Raw genomic sequence first — 23,882 nt, forward strand, 5'->3', positions numbered from 1 at the left:
CTTGAAAACTGGGCCCATAATAAAAAATCTAAGTACATTTTTGGATTCAGCATATCAAAGAACCCCAAGATTTCAATTTTTGTTGAAATCAGACTAAGTTTAATTTTGGACCCTTTGGACTTTAGTGTAGACCAATTTGAAAACAGGACCAAAAATGAAGAATCTACATACACAGTTAGATTTGGTATATCAAAGAACCCCATTTATTCAATTTTTGATGAAATCAAACAAAGTTTAATTTTGGACCCTGATTTGGACCAACTTGAAAACTGGGCAAATAATCAAGAATCTAAGTACATTTTTAGATTCAGCATATCAAAGAACCTAACTGATTCATTTTTTGTCAAAATCAAACTAAGTTTAATTTTGGACCCTTTGGACCTTAATGTAGACCAATTTGAAAACGGGACCAAAAGTTAAGAATCTACATACACAGTCATGACAGTTAGATTCGGCAAATCAAAGAACCCCAATTATTCAATTTTGATGAAATCAAACAAAGTTTAATTTTGGACCCTTTGGGCCCCTTATTCTGTTGGGACCAAAACTCCCAAAATCAATACCAACCTTCCTTTTATGGTTATAAACCTTGTGTTTAAATTTCATAGATTTCTATTTACTTATACTAACGTTATGGTGCGAAAACCAAGAAAAATGCTTATTTGGGTCCCTTTTTGACCCCTAATTCCTAAACTGTTGGGACCTAAACTCCCAAAATCAATACCAACCTTCCTTTTGTAGTCATTAACATTGTGTTTAAATTTCATTGATTTCTATTTACTTAAACTAAAGTTATTGTGCGAAAACCAAGAATAATGCTTATTTGGGCCCTTTTTTGGCCCCTAATTCCTAAACTGTTGAAACCTAAACTCCCAAAATCAATCCCAACCGTTCTTTTGTGGTCATAAACCTTGTGTCAAAATTTCATAGATTTCTATTAACTTAAACTAAAGTTATAGTGCGAAAACCAAGAAAATGCTTATTTGGGCCCTTTTTGGCCCCTAATTCCTAAAATGTTGGGACCAAAACTCCCAAAATCAATACCAACCTTCCTTTTGTGGTCATAAACCTTGTGTTAAAATTTCATAGATTTCCATTCACTTTTACTAAAGTTAGAGTGCGAAAACTAAAAGTATTCGGACGCCGGACGACGACGACGACGACGACGACGACGACGCCAACGCCAACGTGATAGCAATATACGACGAAAATTTTTTCAAATTTTGCGGTCGTATAAAAACAACAAATAAAAAGGTTTGTAATATACCTGTATGTTGCTGATGACAACATCTCTATACTGTACACACACTTTTATGCCTCATTTTACAGAAATGGCTGATATTACAGTACAGCCTAGCAATCTAGTTTTTTATTGGAACAACTTTGGAAATTTACACAGAAAAACACAGACTTTGCTTACTATATTTTAAACAGGTGAGCAGGGGTATGAATAAGTGCACTAAGCTCAGAGTTTTTAAAGTTTACAGATAGAAATTTAGTTCACCTGTATCAATAAAATGTCCAAATACACATGATATAAATTTAATGGAGAATACACAAAAACATATAAATACAATTAAAAGCCTGTTCTTCTGTCATGATGGATTATCAGATGAATTTGGTTTCTTTTGTGGCACTTCATATTTGACATCTAGACTATACATGGGATCACTTCTTAGGACATCTTTTCTTATCCGCAGTCCTGAAATAAAAGATAGTTATATCATGTCTGCTACAGCTTTGAATAAGAGACTGAAATGTTATCCAAGTGTAAAAATACAAAGTCTAACATAGGTAGACATGATTTTTGTGGAACCACATTACTCATACTAACTGTGTACCACTTATTGCTTTTTTTTGTGTATTGTTATGAGTTACAATTTATGACTAAAATTAGCAAACACCCATCGAAACAACATTTGATACAAAAATTTAACAATACTTTTAGATAATTGGATGATATATTGGCTCTCAATAATCATGATTTCCGTATGTATAATAGAAATTTATCCTTTTGAACTTACTTTAAATAAAGCTAATACTAACAATGACCACTGCCCTTTCCTTGATCTTGATAACTATATTATTAACAGGAAGCTTAATACAAAAAATTATGAGAAAAGAGATGATTTTTCATTGCCTATCGTTAATTATCCATTTTTAGATGGTGACGTTTCGTTAAATATCCATTTTTAGATGGTGACGTTTCGTTAAATATCCATTTTTAGATGGTGACGTTACGTTAAATATCCATTTTTAGATGGTGACGTTTCGTTAAATATCCATTTTTAGATGGTGACGTTCCCTTGTCACGTTCCCATGATTATATATCTCAACTTGTACGATTCGCTCGTGTATGTAACAAAGTATAAGATTTTAGCGAGAGAAATTTATGTATTATTGAAAAATTATTACACCAGGGTTTTCGATATCACAAACTAGTCAAAACATTTACTAAATCTTATCATCTGTATAAGGAAATAATTCTTAAATATAACTCAACATGCAGATATTCATATAATGAAGACATCATCTTTCAATCAGTTTAATTGAGGTCTGGAGCTGGCATGTCAGTTAACTGCTAGTAGTCTGTTGTTATTTATGTATTATTGTCATTTTGTTTATTTTCTTTTGTTACATCTTCTGACATTGGACTTGGACTTCTCTTGAACTGAATTTTAATGTGCGTATTGTTATGCGTTTACTTTTCTACATTTGCTAGAGGTATAGGAGGAGGGTTGAGATCTCATAAACATGTTTTAAACTAACCCCGCCGCAATTTTGCGCCTGTCGCAAGTCAGGAGCCTCTGGCCTTTGTTAGTCTTGTATGATTTTTAATTTTGTTTCTTGTGTATAATTTGGAGTTTAGTATGATGTCCATCATCACTGAACTAGTATACATAATTTTTAAGGGGCCAGCTGAAGGACGCCTCATGGTGCGGGAGTTTCTTGCTACATTGAAGACCCATTGGTGGCCTTCGACTGTTGTCTGCTCTATGGTTAGGTTGTTGTCGCTTTGACACATTCCCCATTTCCTTTCTCAATTTTATGATCTTCTAACTGGTGCTTTTCTCAAGGAAAATGTGACTTCACGAAGCAAATATCTTTATTTCACTATGTTCTATGAAATGTTTATCACCAAAAAATACCAAAGGTCAACCAGAGCAGTTCATTCAGTAATTCAAAGTTGGAGACTCATCTAATCATTTGAAATAAAAGAGTCTGCCCTGTTTCAAAGCTTAATACACTATCCTCAGTTTTGTTGTTTTTAAAGTGTTATGATTTGAACCTGTGTTTCCATTAGTACCAAATGTTAAATATTGGGCAATACAAAGAGGCTATAGTTTCAAAATAAAATAAATGGGGAATGTGTCCATGGGATAAGATGTTGCCCAATGTGCGTACAGACTACAGACATACATACAGACCAGAGTAAAACTTAATGCCTTGTCCAATACAGCGTGGGCAAAAAAAATAATAGCCAAAGAAGTGTGGTCATCTCTGAAAATATGTCAAATGAAAGCATAAAAGTATCACTTTTTCAATGGTTACTAAGGTTTGGATACTATATTGGGAGGTTAAATAATTAAATGATGAAATAGGTGTCAATAAAACAAACCAAAACTGATTTAAATGATCAATGATTACAATGCATATGAGGAAACAAATAAAAACAGATTTGTTATTCAAATTGAAGAAGAATTTCCTTTCTATTTGTCTAATCATGCTGATGAAAGCAACAGTCACCAGCTTGAGAAAGGAAAAGTATAAATACTTTTGGACAACAATGTATCATTGAGTTGTTTGACAAGATGATAGATACCAGGGACAACAATGTATCATTGAGTTGTTTGACAAGGTGATAAATACCAGGAAAGACAACGATGTATCATTGAAATGTTTGACAAGATGATAGATACCAGGGACAACAATGTATCATTGAGATGTTTGACAAGATGATAGATACCAGGGACAACAATGTATCATTGAGATGTTTGACAAGATGATAGATACCAGGGACAACAATGTATCATTGAGATGTTTGACAAGATGATAGATACCAGGGACAACAATGTATCATTGAGATGTTTGACAAGATGATAGATACCAGGGACAACAATGTATCATTGAGATGTTTGACAAGATGATAAATACCAGGAAAGACAAGGATGTATCATTGAAATGTTTGACAAGATGATAAATACCAGGAAAGACAACGATGTATCATTGAAATGTTTGACAAGATGATAGATACCAGGGACAACAATGTATCATTGAGATGTTTGACAAGATGATAAATACCAGGAAAGACAACGATGTATCATTGAAATGTTTGACAAGATGATAAATACCAGGAAAGACAACGATGTATCATTGAAATGTTTGACAAGATGATAAATACCAGGAAAGACAACGATGTATCATTGAAATGTTTGACAAGATGATAAATACCAGGAAAGACAACGATGTATCATTGAAATGTTTGACAAGATGATAAATACCAGGAAAGACAACGATGTATCATTGAAATGTTTGACAAGATGATAGATACCAGGGACAACAATGTATCATTGAGATGTTTGACAAGATGATAAATACCAGGAAAGACAACGATGTATCATTGAAATGTTTGACAAGATGATAAATACCAGGAAAGACAACGATGTATCATTGAAATGTTTGACAAGATGATAGATACCAGGGACAACAATGTATCATTGAGATGTTTGACAAGATGATCAATACCAGGAAAGACAACGATGTATCATTGAAATGTTTGACAAGATGATAGATACCAGGGACAACAATGTATCATTGAGATGTTTGACAAGATGATAAATACCAGGAAAGACAACGATGTATCATTGAAATGTTTGACAAGATGATAAATACCAGGAAAGACAACGATGTATCATTGAAATGTTTGACAAGATGATAGATACCAGGGACAACAATGTATCATTGAGATGTTTGACAAGATGATAAATACCAGGAAAGACAACGATGTATCATTGAAATGTTTGACAAGATGATAGATACCAGGAAAGACAACGATGTATCATTGAGATGTTTGACAAGATGATAAATACCAGGAAAGACAACGATGTATCATTGAAATGTTTGACAAGATGATCAATACCAGGAAAGACAACGATGTATCATTGAGATGTTTGACAAGATGATAAATACCAGGAAAAAACAAGCTTTGACATCTGATCCAAACTTCACAAATTATATTGGCATAAACCAGATATAATGCTAAACTGGGTATTGAAACTTGTGCAAAACCTAAATCCTGATAACATCCCATACATGGTGCCATCTATGAGAAAAACCTTTGTAAATCATAAGTTTTACAGTCAAATATATTTTCTTTTCTTGTTTTAGATTTTTTTTTAAATAATTGAGACCTCATAAAATATATTATTCTATTCATCATAAAAAACATGAAAAGACAATTCATGGTTCACCTGTGAAATTGAAACTCATACTTGAAATTTTAACCGGATTTATGAAGGAGTAATCAGTCTTTGAACTTGGTATATGGATTAAAGTACATATGTATTGAAAAATACATTATAAAAATAACACAGAAAGAACATGAATACATAATAAAATATTCACATATGTAATATATAAATTAAGGCCTTTTACTAAGTCAATATGTTTATATGGACCAGTTAGATTGTATTGAAACTCTGACATCGTCCTTTGTCAATATAAGTTAAACAGGTCCATATAATAAGTATTGACCTCCTTAAAAATATATCATTAATCAATATTGCCATTACTTTTAATAAGATATTGATTACCTTTTTTTAAAACCAAAATGTGTAACTTGTCATTTTGTTTTCAATATTTGGTATATTGCCTGTATTTAAAAAATTAAATGATTTATTTATGAAAGAATAGATTTTATAGCTGTATTCTTATATAATTATTAGCATTTTATTTAAAATCCAATCATTTATAAATTAATTATCCATATATTTCAGTATAGACAGATTTAAATTGGCAAATAACCTCATTAAAGAGGTCTGAAAAATATGGCATATTTTTGAACATTTTAAAAGAGGGACGAAAGATACCAAAGGGACAGTCAAACTCATAAATCTAAAACAAACTGACAACGCCATGGCTAAAAATGAAAAAGACAAACAGAAAAACAATAGTACACATGACACAACATAGAAATCTAAAGAATAAACAACACGAACCCCACCAAAAACTAGGGGTGATCTCAGGTGCTTTCTGTTCACTTAGGAATAATATGGTTAAGTAAACATTATTTTAACTGTTCTCTTAGGAATAATATGGTTAAGTAAACATTATTTTAACTGTTCACTTTGGAATAGTATGGTTAAGTAAACATTATTGTAATTGTTCACTTAGGAATACTATGGTTAAGTAAACATTATTTTAACTGTTCACTTAGGAATAATATGATAAGTAAACATTATTTTAACTGTTCACTTAGGAATACTATGGTTAAGTAAACATTATTTTAACTGTTCACTTAGGAATAATATGATAAGTAAACATTATTTTAACTGTTCACTTAGGAATAACATGGTAAAGTAAACATTATTTTAACTGATTTCAGATACAATTCTTGTGAATGGGTGTATTTGTAACATAAAGAAGGATCATGAGTTCCATGTCACAAAACGTGTATAATCTAATTTAATACTATTTACTTAAAGCTTTGTCTTCTTCACGAACAATTCCTTGTACTACATTCCTCCTCAGGATGTCTTCAGAATCTTCTGCTATTTGTATTAACTAAAATATTAATTAGAATAAGGTGTCAAATTTTCTTATTATTTCTGCAAGAAAGTGGGTTAACATACCAAAAGGGAAATTAAACACAAGTAGTATAAAGACAGATGAACCACATAGATTAAATTTCCACAAAAATCTACTACTAGACTGAACAGTATTCTTTAAATGAATTTGATTACCTCCCTTACACTGCTTTAAAATTGTCAACATTGTCCTTTAACCAGAAAAAAATGTTGTTTTTCCCCCTTATTTGCCACTAATTGCTAAATGATTTGAGCAATAACCATCCCTTTGTAGTATGGAAACTTGTGGTATAATTTCAGAGAGATTTATACACTTGAACACAAGTTATTGACTGGAAACTACAAAAATGCTTATTTGGGCCCCTTTTTTTTAAAGTTTTATTGATTTCTATTCACTTATACTTAAGTTATTATCCGGAAACCATCTGTCTTCGGATCATGCTGACTACGACGACGTGATACCAATATATGACCAATTTTTTTTTAATTTTGGCGGTCGTATAAAAATAAGGAGATGTGGTATGATTGTAAACGAGACAACTATCCACCAGAGTTAAGGTCACTACAGAAAAGCCTTTACCAATTTAAAAATAAAAGGCCAGACATGAAAATTGTGAAACAATTCAAACGAGAAAACTAATACACTGTCTCCTCCAGAGTTGAGGTCACTACAGTACAGCCTTTACCAATTTAAAAATAAAAGGCCAGACATGAAAATTGTGAAACAATTCAAACGAGAAAACTAATACACTATCTATATCATATCATATACATTTGTAACAACATACTAATTTATAACAACTTTATTTGTAAAAAAACAAATACCAAGGAATAAGCTTGTCATAAAGCTTTAAGAACAAGATTATACACATATTTTTGAAACCATGAGGCAAAAACAAATATATATATTTAAAGTAGTAATATATTTTATAACTTGTATATAAGTGGTGAAAAAAAAACTTAACAGAAACTAACCTCACTTATTTTTTCTGTGTCTTTTTCATCTTTGTTCTTCCTAAATTCTAAGTTAATTTTATCTCTTGCAACTGTAAATAGTAGATATGAACTTAACATCATACTGTTGGCAGATTTCATTCTATACCCTTCCATTCAAATAAAAGTCACATGTTAATTTCAAACAAAAGTTCCTGAATGAGCATGAAATATTAGCCTCGAGAAACTACATTTTAGGTAGCAAAATCACTTGAACGTTTTATGGAAGACAAGCAGGTTTGAAGATAAACAATTTTAATTTCTATATTTTATCAATGATACACAACATGCATTTGTGTTGGTGGATCATTTGGATCCATGGTTTAATAGCATTATAACACATATTCAAAACAATATGTTCAAGCATGAAAAAAAAGTGCTAAAAACTTTATTTGCATGAATTTTTTAAGTCATTTCATGTGGGGCATTTAAATAAGTTACTTTACCTGCTAATGCTCTATCATCTTCTCTAAACACCTCTAACCTTGTCTTGTGTAATTTCTTGAAAGATGAAAGAACCTAAAATAAAATAAACAATTAAAGATAATTTCCAAGACTTGTTCAAGATTTCTCATGCATTATCAGTGGTCTTGCTGCATTGGAACTCCTAAATAAACTCATCATAGATACCAGGACTAAATTTAGTATATACGCCAGACGCGCGTTTCATCTACAAAAGACTCATCAGTGACGCTCGAATCCAAAAAAGTTAAAAAGGCCAAATAGTGTACGAAGTTGAAGAGCATTGAGGACCAAAATACCAAAATTATCAGTAGGGCAAATTGATTGGTCTGTGTCTGCCAAGATTAAAGTTAATATCTATTTTCAGTGGTGAGAATAAACTCAAATAGGGACGCAAGAATGTTGAAAGTGTGAGTAGGTGAGGGTAGAGTGGCAGTGGGGCCAGTCATCTATCTTTCAAAATGATAGTCTGGATTTTTTATTTAAAATTTATTAAATCTTTGAATCTTTAAGTTTTGACTTAAACATGTTGATATATTTGAATACTTGCACAGTTAAACTTGCTGTTACTACCAATGTACCGCCCCATGTATTAATATGGGACTAGCCAAAAAACCTGTAGCAATATAAGATTTTCAAATTACCAAGTTTAAATAACTTGAATCATCATGATCATATTATATATGCTACAGACATGACCAAACTTACTTACATGTATGGCTAAAAATTCAAAACATCTTTGTTTAAATCCTATAAAATCACAGTATAAAAAAAAATTTATTCAGTCCCCTTTTTGTGCAAGTTTTAATTTAGCACCTACATAAATATTCATATAAAAACTAATTCCTTGCTGATCAAATTTGTTCTTTAACATATCTTTATACATTTTACGTATGGTAGTGAAATTGGGGGAGGGGGGACTCACATTTTATAGACTCTAATCCCTTTGAAAAACTTCATGTTAAATTTATCAAAGGTATATAAGGGGTTCATTTTAAGGCATCTTATGATGGATTGTCAAGCCGAAACTAAATAGGTTTCCCTTGAAAAATAAAATATTATATTCAATATTCAACTACCTAAACCATATAGTTTCTGCGGAAAATTCTTTGGCATATGATATATTCACTAAATCTGTAGATTCAAACCCTTGGGTCAAGATTAAGAGTCTTTTAAATGGACTTGGAATGTCTTTTCTCTAATTTTCATGATATTTTCACATTTCCTGACTGGTGTGAGAAAAATATTTCTAATTTCTCTAATCTCTAGTGAAAAAATTTTCTCAGCTAATGATTGGTTGAAATTTTAATTGTGACGTCAAATTTTCTTGTTTTCTTCTGAATTTTCTTATTGTGACGTCATGAAAAAAGGCGACCATGCCTGATGACATCACATCAAATCTTTGAAAAGGAACTATAAAAAAGAGAAACAGATTCCCCCACTGTAACTTGTGTATAACGATATTTCTCCACTCTCAACAGTTAAATTTTAATTATTTAAAAAGCTCGGCAAGCCTCATGCTTTAAATATTAAAATGTAACTGTCTCGTGCGGAGAAAATACACTTGTTGTAGTTGTGGAATCTATATATATCATTAATAACTTTAATTATGTTAAAGGTAATTTAAATTCCATTAAACAAAGAACTAATGACCAATGTTTGCAAGTTCAAAATGCAATGACCACTGCCCTTTTCTCGATCTTGATATCTATATCACTAATGGAAAGCTGAATACTAAAATTTATGATAAAAGGGATGATTTTTCATTTCCTATCGTTAATTATCCGTTTTTAGATGGTGACGTTCCCTTGTCACCATCTTACGGTGTTTATATATCTCAACTTGTACGATTCGCTCGTGTATGTAACAATGTTTTAGATTTTAACGAGAGAAATTTATGTATTACTGAAAAATTATTACACCAGGATTTTCGATATCACAAACTAGTCAAAACATTTACTAAATTTTATCATCGGTATAAAGACATTATTCATAAATATAGCTCAACATGCAGACTTTTAATACGTTCAGGTATTTCACATCCAATTTTTTATGGTAATATTCTTTATAAAGCACAAAGGTGTCAGTATTCACCTCAGAAACTTACAAAACCTTTGAATAGACTTATTAAGAAGGGATATAATTACGATACTGTTGTCAAGTCATTAAAGATTGCATATTTTGGCATTAATATTGAGTCATTGATAAGGTCTTTGCATCGGAACTAAACACATTTATTCTAAAAACAGTTGTTGGCATGACACAGGTTATGTTCTTCTCATATATGTTATGATGGTATGATACTAAACCCCTAACGGGAAGGATTGTGCCTGATGTTCATATGATGAAATCATAATCTTTCAGTCAGTTTAGTTGAAGTCTGGAGCTGGCATGTCAGTTAACTGCTAGTAGTCTGTTGTTATTTATGTATTATTGTCATTTTGTTTATTTTCTTTGGTTACATCTTCTGACATCAGACTCGGATTTCTCTTGAACTGAATTTTAATGTGCGTATTGTTATGCGTTTACTTTACTACATTGGTTAGAGGTATAGGGGGAGGGTTGAGATCTCACAAACATGTTTAACCCCGCCGCATTTTTGCGCCTGTCCCAAGTCAGGAGCCTCTGGCCTTTGTTAGTCTTGTATTATTTTAATTTTAGTTTCTTGTGTACAATTTGGAAATTAGTATGGCGTTCATTATCACTGGACTAGTATATATTTGTTTAGGGGCCAGCTGAAGGACGCCTCCGGGTGCGGGAATTTCTCGCTACATTGAAGACCTGTTGGTGACCCTCTGCTGTTGTTTTTTATTTGGGCGGGTTGTTGTCTCTTTGACACATTCCCCATTTCCATTCTCAATTTTAAATATACTTGAATAAAAAAAATTAGACTTTTCAAGAGTGTCTACATAATGGGCCGAAGACCATCCTATGTTGATATCTTAAACTAGAGGGTCCAAGGACCCTGTGTCGCTCACCTGATATTTTTATTTACAATTGTTGCATGATAAATGCAACTGTTGTACTGTCGTTTAGTTTCAGAGATATAATACTAAAAAGTGCATTTGAAACCTATGTTTTATTTCAGCCATGTGGGCAGGCAGGGTCATCATACACAGTGGTCCCTGGATATCCTAGAGGTGATTTAAACCAAGTTTGTTTAAATTCAACAGTTGTTTCAGGGGAGAATTTTTGTAAAATTTATCTAACAAGAAATGCAAAGTAATGAGAAAGTTGTGAAGTAGTTTTGTTGTTGCGCAACCCCCCCCCCCCCCCCCCCCCCCCCACTTTGCCAAAAAAACCAAAAAGGTAATAAAAAATTATCATATAAGGGCAATCTATCCTATTAATGATTTCTGCAAAATTCAGTTGATTGTGCAAGGGTTGTATAGCCAGCTGAGGTCCTTAAAAACTCTCTTTCTTTTGTTGTTGCAGATAGATCTTGACCTGATAAGCAATTTTACCACATGTCAGATTTGCTCTAAATGCTTTGGTTTTTGAGTGATAAGCCAAAAACTGCATTTTACCCCTATGTTCTATTTTTAGCCATGGCGGCCATCTTGATTGGTTGGCCGGGTCACCAGACACAATTTTTAAACTAGATACCCCAATGATGATTGTGGCCAAGTTTGCTTTAGTTTGGTCCAGTAGTTTCAGAGGAGAAGATTTTTGTAAAAGATAACTAAGATTTACGAAAAATGGTTAAAAATTGACTATAAAGGGCAATAACTCCTAAAGGGGTCAACAGACCATTTTGGTCATGTTGACTTATTTGTAGATCTTACTTAGCTGAACATTTTTGCTGTTTACAGTTTATCTCTATCTATAATAATAGTCAAGATAATAACCAAAAACAGCAAAATTTCCTTAAAATTACCAATTCAGGTGCAGCAACCTATCAACGAGTTGTCCGATTCATCTCAAAATTTCAGGGCAGATAGAAATTGACCTGATAAACAATTTTACCACATGTCAGATTTGCTCTAAATGCTTCGGTTTTTGAGTGATTAGCCAAAAACTGCATTTTACCCCTATGTTCTATTTTTAGCCATGGCGGCCATCTTGGTTGGTTGGCCGGATCACCGGACACAATTTTTAAACTAGATACCCCAATGATGATTGTGGCCAAGTTTGGTTAAATTTGGTCCAGCAGTTTCAGAGGAGAAGATTTTTGTAAAAGATAATTAAGATTTACGAAAAATGGTTAAAAATTGACTATAAAGGGCAATAACTTCTAAAGGGGTCAACAGACCATTTTGGTCATGTTGACTTATTTGTAGATCTTATTTTGTTGAACATTTTTGCTGTTCACAGTTTATCTCTATCTATAATAATATTCAAGATAATAACCAAAAACAGCAAAATTTTCTCAAAATAACCAATTCAGGGGCAGCAACCTATCAACAGGTTGTCCGATTCATCTGAAAATTTCAGGGCAGATAGATCTTGACCTGATAAACAATTTTACCCCACGTCAGATTTGCTCTAAATGCTTTGGTTTTTGAGTTATAAGCCAAAAACTGCATTTTACCCCTATGTTCTATTTTTAGCCATGGCGGCCATCTTGGTTGGTTGGGCGGGTCACCGGACACAATTTTTAAACTAGATACCCCAATGATGATTGTGGCCAAGTTTGGTTTAATTCAGTCCAGTAGTTTCAGAGGAGAAGATTTTTGTAAAAGTTAACGACGGACGACGACGACGGACGACGACGACGGACGACGGACGCCAAGTGATGAGAAAAGCTCACTTGGCCCTTCGGGCCAGGTGAGCTAATAAAAACAGAAGTGACAAAGCTGCAATATGTAAGATCTGTATAAGACTAATGCGCTCATATATACTGATGATTGAAAGAGGGAGACATCTAAATATTCCCAGAAATGAGAGATACTGCTCTGTATGTAATTCTGGTCTAATTGAAAATGAAAAAACATTTTCTTTTACATTGTGAATACTTAACTAAAAGGGCCATATTTTACCAAAAAATTTCAAATATAATCGATGATCCTACAAAATTTGAAAAAAATGAAAATAATGTAATCTTTTTATTTAATTTAAACTTTATTGAAAAGCACTTTACGCCCATATGGACCAATGGCTTAAAACATTATACATAATATACAGTTTACATAAAACAATGAAAATAAACAATGGACACACTTTGAACTATAATTTGTCTTTTTTTTTTTAAATCAATATATATATATATAAGAGATTCAAAGGACTCCCTGCCCTCAGTCTTAGTGACTTTTTTTAAAAAGGAGCCTAATTTGCAAGTGTCCTGTTTTGTTTCAGGATTGAGAATATTTTTTAATTTATCGATATCATTTAAGTTATTATATTTATTTTCATTTAAAAATTCTTTTCTTAATTGTTCATTTATTTTACATTTAAAAAAGAAATGAAACTCATCATCTAGTACATCACAATGTGTACATAGTCTTAAATCTCTGGGAATTTTCCTGTATCTTCCAGTTTCTATTAATAAGCAGTGGTCACTTATTCGAAATTTAGAAATTAGTTGTCTATATTCAAAGTTTTGAGAAAGTAGGTATGGTTCAAAGTTATAGCTTTTCTTTATTTTTTTTAAAAGTTGGAGTTTGCTATTCTCTTGTAAATTTAATATTTTATCATTATATAAATTTTCATAGTTTTCTAGATTTTGTTTGTATATTAGCCTATTATTTTTATCCTTATTTTGGTTAACAATTTCTAAATCATTTTGACTTCTGACATGATTTACATAGGAGTACCAAGAATAAATACCTGCATTATGTAAAGTTTTTGCCAAATTTAGTGTCTCTTTTAGTAAGGGACTAGTTTCTTCCCTTAATAGTCTATCATGAAAAAGAAGAGTTTGTCTTTTTATAAAGCAATCAATAGGGTAGCTGCCTAATTCAGATCGAGCAGCTATATTGCAAGAGCATTTTTTTACTCCTAAAGTTAACTTATTAAATTTATTTAGTACTTTATCAGGTGGACTTTTGTCAATGAAATTTAGAGTATCTACTTTTTGTTATTTTTATCTCCTTTAATTGAAGCTTTATAAAAGGATGAGTATGCATCCATATACCATATTTCACTGTTATAAGTTAATATTGGTCTGACGAGAGAGTTAAATAAATGGTTTGACAAATTTACAGGAGTCTGATGAATCGAATTACAATATGTTTTTATAGAATACATTACTTTCATAGATTTTTTGGCTAATTCTTGTGCTGAATGAATAAGATTTCCATTCTGACTAATGATATTACCAAGAAATTTAAACTTTTCCATTTGCTCTAATTTATCACCATTATAATTAAAAGAATGGTTAAGATTTTTCCTATTGTTACTTAATTGTGCTTAAAATCATAGTTTTAGTTTTTTTACAATTTACAGTTAACTGCCATTTATCACAGTATTGAGACAAATGGTTTAAACTTGACTGAAGACCCTCTTTAGTTTCAGACATTATCAAAATATCATCAGCAAATAGGAGGCTTCCAATATTTGTCTGTTCTATTTTCAAGGGATCACAGTCATCCTGTTTAAAAATTTGAGGTAGATCATTTATGAAAATATTGAATAGGGTGGGACTTAAAGAATCCCCTTGTCTTACCCCTCTAGTTACTTCCAACCAGTTAGTGAGTTTATTATTAATCTTTATTGAAGATTTAGTGGTTGAATACATATTTTTTATTACTTGATACATTTTACTGCCGATACCCTGGGACAAAATTTTATATAATAAAGCTGTTCTCCAAATGGAGTCAAATGCTTTACGTAAGTCAACAAAACAAATATATAATGGTTTCTTTTTTAAATTTAAATATTTATTAATCAAAGTTTTAAATACAAATAGACTATCTGTAGTTCTTAATTTAGGAAGAAATCCAAATTGTTCCTGGCTAAATTTGTTTTCCATATATTTAATTATTCTGTTATTTAAAATTGAGCTAAATATTTTGGCAATACCATTTATAAGAGATATTCCTCTGTAGTTATTTGGGTCTTTGGAATCTCCCGACTTAAATATTGGCACTAATAGAGAATATTGCCATGTTTCAGGGGAACATCCTGAATCAAGAACAAGGTTATATAATTTTGTGTAGCATTTAATAGTTACTGGACTACAATATTTAATCACCTCATTTACAATGGAGTCTGGTCCAGGGGATTTTTTCATTTTAAGGGATTTTATAACTTTATTTACTTCTGATATAGTTATTGGGCTATCAGTTATTTCATTAAATCTATTTTCACTCTCTTTGTTTTTCAAAAAAAGGTTTATCTCATCTTCTGCTTTGTCGCAAGGTTTGTTCCAAAGACCTTGCTTTTGAAAATGGTTTGTTAGGTTATCTGATTTCATATTAATTTCTGTGGTATTCATATTATTTCTTAGAGATTTAAGTAGTTTCCAAAATTGTTGAGGGTCTTTAGTTTGAAGATTTGATAGTTTTTCAATCATTTGTTGTTGATATTGGATTTTTTTCTTTTTACTTGCTTTTTTTAAATATTTTGCAGTTTCAAAAAATTGCTGTTTTAAATTTCTATCAAATGGTTTATGTTTTAGTTTTTTACCTAAATTATTGATTTTACTTTTTAAATCTTTATAATAATTCATACACAATCATAAAATTGACTTCCTCTTTGATTCGAGACAGTCTGAACCTGCGTAAAGCTGAACAAACTGTATAGAATTGTCAATGTCTTTAATTCATAGTCATTGTTTATAATAATACATTATCATGATTATTTACAATACTTATTTTGTATGATCAATTATGTAATTAATATACCATGTCTAAGCCTATTTGTATTTGTATTTGTACATTTCTCAACCCCAACAAAATGTGTATGGGGGTACAATGTAATATTGTTTAAACTAAAATCTGTCATCTGTCATGTCTGTATGCAATAAGTTCATGAAGTTTGTTTGAATAACATCAGCATAAATATTCAGATAAAAGTTCAAAACATGGCATGGTAAACTCCCCTATCAAAGGGGAAAACTTGGATGTTAGTTATATGTTAGTGATAGATATATATTATTTCTTAAGTAGACATGGTAGAAGTAAATATCGTTTTAACAGTATGACAGATTAGATGGCTAGATCAAGTCTTTGTATAGTGATTTAATAGGGCAGTTCCAGGATACAGTTTTAAGATGAATCTGTCATGTGACTTGACCTAAATGTGGGCATTGTCACTTCTAACACATGTTGAGCAAAAATTGAAAAAGTTTGATTTTATACTGCGCAAAATGTTTGGGAAATTAAAATCTTAAAGATGGTCACCCACCCTCCGTCGTATGTGAATCAAGATTATGTACTTATTTCTATACTACCCTACAGATTGATGATTATGAAAGTGCTAGAAACTTTTAAAATTGCAGCCCCTGATGCCATTCTGCATGTTCTATCTGGTAAATGAAGTCACTAAGGAGTGCAAAATTGATAATCTTTTCCAGTGAAAGACATGATTTCAGAAATGACGTATTAATCAATTCTTGTTTGGTAAAAAATGTATATATGGGAATTTGGATATATAGGACCATTCAAATTTTGAAGTGAATGACCCTCCTTAAAAAAGTCACTGGTCATGCATAAACCATCATTATCAAAATCCAAAAGTTCACTCTAAGAAAAGACAGGTAATGGACTGTTGATCTATACTAACTTGAACTCCTAAATAAAGATAATTATATAACCAAGTATGAATTGTTTCACATCAAATATTTCTTCATGCTAAGTTTTGTACTAGATCTCTTTATTGTTTGCCATTCCAAAGACTTGTATTAATCATTTAAACTTTCAGTGTATCACAAACCCTTCTACAAATTGTAACTATAAATTTTATAGTTCCAGCACAACTGGCTTTGGGTATCAATTATTAAAGAAAAAAATCGTCACATTTGTTGATAACTTAAAAAAAAACCCACATTATTGCATCAAATTTTACAAAAGTCTTATTTTCATGAAACAACATTTGGAAGTATTATTGCCCCATAAAATTATTTATTACATTGGTTGCAATGAATTACATTGATTTCCCAGTTAAATAAAAACCGATAATTTCACATGTGAAATAAACGTAAAATTGAGAAAGGAAATGGTGAATATGTCAAAGCGACAACCATCCGACCATAGAGCAAACAACAGCCGAAGGCAACCAATGGGTCTTCAATGTAGCGAGAATTCCCGCACCCGTAGGTGTCCTTCAGCTGGCCCCTAAAATATGCATAATAGTACAGTGATAATGGACGTCATACTAAACTCCGAATTATACACAAGAAACTAAAATTTAAAATCATACAAGACTAACAAAGGCCAGAGGCTCCTGACTTGGGACAGGCGCAAAATTGCGGCGGGGTTAAACATGTTTATGAGATCTCAACCCTCCCCCTATACCTCTAGCCAATGTAGAAAAGTAAAAGAATAACAATACGCACATTAAAATTCAGTTTAAGAGAAGTCCGAGTCCGATGTCAAAAGATGTAACAAAAGAAAATAAATAAAATGACAATAATACATAAATAACAACAGACTACTAGCAGTTAACTGACATGCCAGCTCCAGACCTCAATTAAACTGATTGAAAGATTATGTCTTCATCATATGAATATCAGGTACAATCCCTCCCGTTAGGGGTTTCGTATCATACTATCATAAAATATATGAGAAGAACATAACCCGTGTCATGCCAACAACTGTTTTTTTAGAAATAAATGTGTTTAGTTCCGATGCAAAGACCCTATCAGTGAATCAATGTTAAAGCCAAAATATGCAATCTTTAATGACCTGACAACAGTATCGTAACTATATCCCCTTTTAATAAGTCTATTTAAAGGTTTTGTTAGTTTCTGAGGAGAATACTGACATTTTTGTGCTTTATAAAGAATATTTCCATAAAATTTTGGATGTGAAATACCTGAACGTATAAGATGTCTGCATGTTGAGTTATATTTACGAATTATTTCACTCTCTGACGTCATACAACAAAAGGCGTTGTCAAGACGTCGATAACGTCGGATCAAAACAAATTGTCAATGCGTAGGAAAAAGATATAGTTCCTTACATTTTCTACATTAATTTCATAAAAAAAAGACATTTGCCAATGTAATAAAAAGAATAACTAATCGCCGTATTTGAATATCAAAAATAAGACAACTTGTGACCGAACGCCGCTATGGATTAAACTCGTGCTGCGCACTCGTTTAAACCATGCGTCGTTCGGTCACGCGTTGTCTTATTTTTTATATTCAAATACGGCGATTAGTTATACTATAAATATTTATTAGCATATTTCCAAGTTTTAGGAAAACTTAAAAAAAAGAAAGAAAAAGAAAAAAAAAAGAGCTTTGATTCTAATCTATTGTTCTATTTTAACAGGTTGATGTATGACCTCCGATCCCACTTCAATGTTGTGTTTTTTATAGACTTTTTGTTGCTTTGAGGACACAAGATCCATCTATGTATGAAATATTGTCAATTGTTTTTGTTGGTGGGTCTCTCGTTTACGTCTTTGTCACTTTCACTATCAACAATATAAGCCCTGAGCGGTGTTTAGACGTACAGGATCTAGCCAATAATCATGATTGATGATGACAGATACATATACATGTATGTAATACAAGAGATTGGCAACTCAGGCAAATCCCTTAAAAACATGCAGCCACTAGTGCACTCAGGACATTCAAAGTCCACTCAGGACATGAAATATATGTTTTAGTGAGTGGTGACGGTATGCATTCGATAGTTAATTTAAGTCTTCATCTTATAATTTTGGTTTTGATAAAATCAATTTAATATTTAAGAAGTTATTTCATTTTTCATAGGCACGCACCGTTTTTATGAAACATGTCAGACATGACTGATGATTATTTTGAATACCAATTATAATGTTGATTTGGTCGTTTGATCTTTAATAATTAGGAGTGATTAGTGATGGTTAAAACCTGATACAAGTAAGCTTGGCAAACAAGGTGTCTTTAAAAAATAAAGAACAAAGATATATTGTTTTAGAAAAAAAATATTAGATGAACTTTTCGTTTTGTTCGTAATAATTGAAGCCTGATGAGTAATATGAGAAATCTATATATAGTTCATTTTTCAGTTGCCTATAATAATTTTTTGTTTTATCTTGCTATCAGTATATTATAGATTTCGAATTTATAGGTGTCATTTTTTAAGATTTTCGGTAAATTCAGAATCAGAAATGTCATTTCCATCAGTTGGGATGCAATCAGCATCAGTGGATTTTCTTCTGTCCAAGTTTGGTACAAATCCAGGATAGTTTAACATGTTTTAAGAAAGTTATTAAAATTTCAAAAACTTTAACCACACTGAGAGTGAATAATATATAACATTGCATTTTCATGATAAAAACACTGAAAAAATAAACAACATATTGCAAAATGATTTAAATGCTATACAATCATGGTGTAACATTAACAGTATGAAAATCAATGCAAAAAAAACTAAGTGTATGAAATTGGGTTCAAAACAAAAACTTACACAACTAATCAGAATTAGGTATTTCTGTCAACAAAACATGTATTGAGAATGTCCATTCTTTCAAATTACTTGGAATTGACATTGATGAAAATTTAAGCTGGGAAGATCATGTTGATCGTATATCAAAAAAATAAAATAAAATTGAGAATGGAAAGGGGGAATGTGCCAAAGAGACAACAACCCAACCATCATTGACCATAGAGCAGACAACAGCAGAAAGTTACCAACAGGTCTTCAATGCAACGAGAAATTCCTGCACCCAGAGGATATACGTAAGATTATCTCATCTAAAATATCACTTTTATATAAAATTAAAGTATATTTGCCAATACACACAAGGCAACTATTTTATAATGCATATATATTCTACCATATAAAGACTATTGTAGTTCAGTTTAGGGAAATTTATTACAAAAAGATTCAGATAGAATGATTCAATCATAAACTGATAAAACTTCAAAAAAGAGTAGCAAGAATTATACTGGAATGCGATATTTCTATTCCATCTAATTTCATGTTTTCATCTTTAAAATGGCTATCTTTTACCAAAAGAATAAAATACCAACAATCAATTATAATGTATAAAATTGTAAATGGACTAACACTTGATTACTTAGCAAATTCCAAATATTGATGATGTGCAACACCACAACTTTCGATCTGTCTTTAATCATGATCTTTTTGTTCCAACACCAAATACAAAATTTAAAAAAAAAATCTTTTCACTATTCTGCAACCAAAGTATGAAATAATTTACCACTCTAAATAAAAAAATGTTGTGATGTGGAATTATTCAACATGTTCAAGAAACATTGTTATAATAATTTTCTTGAAAATTATATATGCAAGTCAAATAATTTTTATTCCTTTAACAAAACTTGATCAAATATTGCCATTTATTACCATTTGTATATTTCAATAATTGAATTGTGTATACTAGTAATATATATTGTAATATATATTGTATTTTAATGTATGAATGTTAACTGTATGCATGTATTTTTTTTTGAGGGCCTCAATGAAAATTAGACTAGTTCTAATTGAGTTACCCTCTTTAAATAAAGAATTTATTATTATTATTATAATATTTATGGACGCCATTGCAGACGACTATGACAACAACAGAATGTAGGATCACTATGTCTCGCTTTTTCAACTAAAGTCAAAGGCTCAACAAAAATGAAAGGTAAACATGTACCAATATACAATTGTTCAAAATGTTTGAAGATATTAAGCAAAAGCTCTGATCAAGGATGTATAATTAACAGTCTATTATTTGAACTTTGAATTATTTTTAACTATGGAATTTGCTTGATTTCTTGTTATTGAAATTTTTCATAAATTCCATGATTGTTCTGTACTGAAATGTTCTGTGCTGCGTACAACACTTTCTATCACAAAGAAAATAGTATATTTTCAATAGAATGTACTGTGCCGCGCACAACACTATCTAACCAAAATGCATTGCATGGAAAGTGTTATAATACAAAATAAACATGGAATTTATAAAAAAAATTAAACACAAGAAATTATGCGAATTCCATAATTAAAAATAATTCCAAGTTCAAATAATAGCTATCCTGTTATATGTTAATTATACGTCATTGCTCTGATGTTAATGGGAAAACGGTTTTACCTAGTCCAAATAATTATGACGTCATTGGCAAGGCTATTTTTTATTTTTCTGGGACTTTCTGAGACACCTTCCTACAATGTTAATTTTTTCTAGGACGAAATTAAAATAGCCTTGCCAGACCCGGAATAAAACTTATTAAAATAAAAGCACAGTGGAAAGTAAGCTTACATATTGTCTATAGTTTATTATGTGCTTTGTTTTGTCTTAAATGTAGTGTATTAATTCTATTTGGAGACCTTAGGTTATTTGTGAATTCTACTTTAAACAAAACTTTTGACATTGACTTGTCTGCATTACCTTGCTCCTAATTGACATTTTTCGAAGAAAACTCTAGAAGACTCCCAAAGGGATTTTTTTTTTTATCTCTTTGGAGTTTTCCTTGTACAGGATTAAAACCGGAAGTAGTTCTATGGAAACAAACATCATGGAGGGAAACGTATGAAGCTGGATCAGTTTTCTATACAAAATCACGTTTATTTGTAGGTCTTATGAGTTTCAGTTACTCCTAACATCTAGTTAACACAGAAGATTTATTAATAAACGATGTACATTATCAAAAACGGCAATCTTTTGAAACGATGACGGTCGACAAGCATGAGAAGCCGACCTGATCTTAGCTGCGGAACCGTAGCTCTTAGGTCCTTACACTTGGGCGAAGTCAAAATCAATGGTTTCTTGCATATAAACAGGTCAGGAATAACCACCAATTGGTGGATTATACCTCAATTGACGTATAATCCACCAATTGACATATAATGGTATAGAACAATTGGTGTATAATTCTTTGTTTTTCAAAACAAATTATTCGAATCTGGGTCTGTTCGCCCTGATTTATGTTCGCCCTAGTACCTGTTCGTCCTGATACCTGTTCGCTCAGGGTCCATTCGCCCTGATATTTTTTCTTTCTTTCAAATTGTTGTCTAGTCGCATTGTTTTAAGTATTTGAACAAATTATGTTAAAGTTTGTTGAAAAGTTGACAGAATATTTATATTGCCGCAATCAATTTATCATTTTCCCTTTGATTTGCAGAGTAGAATACTGGAATTTATTTATTTTTATTGATATTTTGTTAACAAAATAATTGTATTCAGTCCTCGGGGGGGGGGGGGGGGGGGCACTTCCTATGTAATGACTGGTAGGGATGAGCCGCTGGAATAGGTCACTATTTCATGCTTCATGATATATGAAAAGTGAAAAGGGTGAGAAATTCAGATTAAATATATCAATAGGTTGAAATTATCACTTGCTGGATATATATTATAAGTATCTAAAACTAATCAAATGTTCGTATTTATTTTTGATGCGGTTAAAACTCAGTTGTAAATGCATCAGCTATTTGTCAAACCAATTAAACTCTATTTATTCAATGTGGTATTTCCACTGAGGTTAGAAATAGATGCAATAAATCCAATCATTTTGACATTTCCACCTAATTAACATTGAAAGGATTGCATACATGAAACATTTGAAGAAATTCCATAGCATAGTGTTAGCATCCTTCAAGAGGGAACGACAAATCAGTTTTTAATTAATGTAAACTCAGTAAAAGTGATACTATCTGAAGTGTTACTACATTTATCTGATAAAACAATATGTATTGTCTTTTCAAATTGAAATTTCTTCATAATAAAAGGGGCAAATAGAGGAGTGAAGAATTTATTGGGAAAGCAAGGTGTAATTATTGCGACTGCGTTGCATCTAAACAAAAACGTAAAATGAGCGGGACCTCAAAATTTTTGTAAACTCTAATGTACAAGAAGATGAAAAATATCCAAATATATCTATAGGTCTGTTTTGTGTTCATTAATATATGGCAAGGTATATATTTTTGATAAACGAAATATATGAAAAGGGTGGGGTACTTGATGTCTCAGCTGCTCACCCCTACCCAAAAAAGTTTGAAGTGGCCCCCCCCGAAATTCAGTCAATCACGAATGTATGCAGTATGACTAGTCTTAGAGTATAAATAAATGAACATGTAAGTCGGTTTCATAATTTATAGTTTGTACATCATTGTTTTTATTGATTTCAAGCTGAATATTTTATCTAAACAAAACGTTTGTTTTTATTATTAATCCATCAAAAGACAAGTATCACAATAATCAGTGATCCGAATTATTTTGTCATTGAACAATTAATGATCCTAAACAAGCCATAAACTTTTAAATATTTCAATGTTTTCATAAATTTCAAGAATATACATGATATATATACCATAGAAATATCTGAATAAGTTTATTCAACTTCAATGCCCTGAATATTGATATTTTTATAGTAGGACAAAGGACTCTATGGGCGAACGAACTCAGAGCGAACGGACCTAGAGCGAACATGTTATTAGGGCGAACAGTCCCGATACCAAATTATTCCACCAAAATGGAGCATTGTTTTCTTAAAACCATATTGGTATGAAAACTTGTCAAACATTACTAGTTTAGTATTGTAACATAACATATTGCATTTATTTGAAGTTTCTTCTTTTG

At 31.4% G+C, this 23,882-nt stretch overlaps 2 protein-coding genes across 5 annotated transcripts in view; one reads left to right on the forward strand and one right to left on the reverse strand.

Moving 5' to 3' along the window:
- Positions 1-1,526: 1,526 nt before the first annotated feature.
- LOC139486129 (complex III assembly factor LYRM7-like) lies at positions 1,527-21,802 on the reverse strand. The gene is made up of 5 exons (XM_071270848.1): positions 21,696-21,802; positions 8,246-8,318; positions 7,782-7,852; positions 6,699-6,783; positions 1,527-1,702 (listed from the first exon to the last, which is right to left on the reverse strand). Exons 1-5 carry the CDS (start codon positions 21,711-21,713, stop codon positions 1,596-1,598), a joined length of 354 nt encoding a protein of 117 aa, XP_071126949.1. The 5' UTR covers positions 21,714-21,802; the 3' UTR covers positions 1,527-1,595.
- Positions 16,882-23,882, forward strand: part of LOC139486128 (transmembrane protein 232-like) — a 46,746-nt gene continuing 39,745 nt past the window's right edge. For 2 of the 4 annotated variants that reach the window (XR_011655483.1, XM_071270844.1), the window contains exon 1: positions 21,783-21,877. The gene's annotated coding sequence lies outside the window, so the exon portion shown is untranslated. Of the gene's footprint in view, positions 16,900-21,782; positions 22,088-23,882 lie in introns of those variants that run through there. The other 2 variants (XM_071270847.1, XM_071270846.1) reach the window with 2 other exon arrangements.

The sequence above is a fragment of the Mytilus edulis genome, chromosome 8 (assembly GCF_963676685.1).
Source record: "Mytilus edulis chromosome 8, xbMytEdul2.2, whole genome shotgun sequence".
NCBI lineage: Eukaryota > Metazoa > Mollusca > Bivalvia > Mytilida > Mytilidae > Mytilus > Mytilus edulis.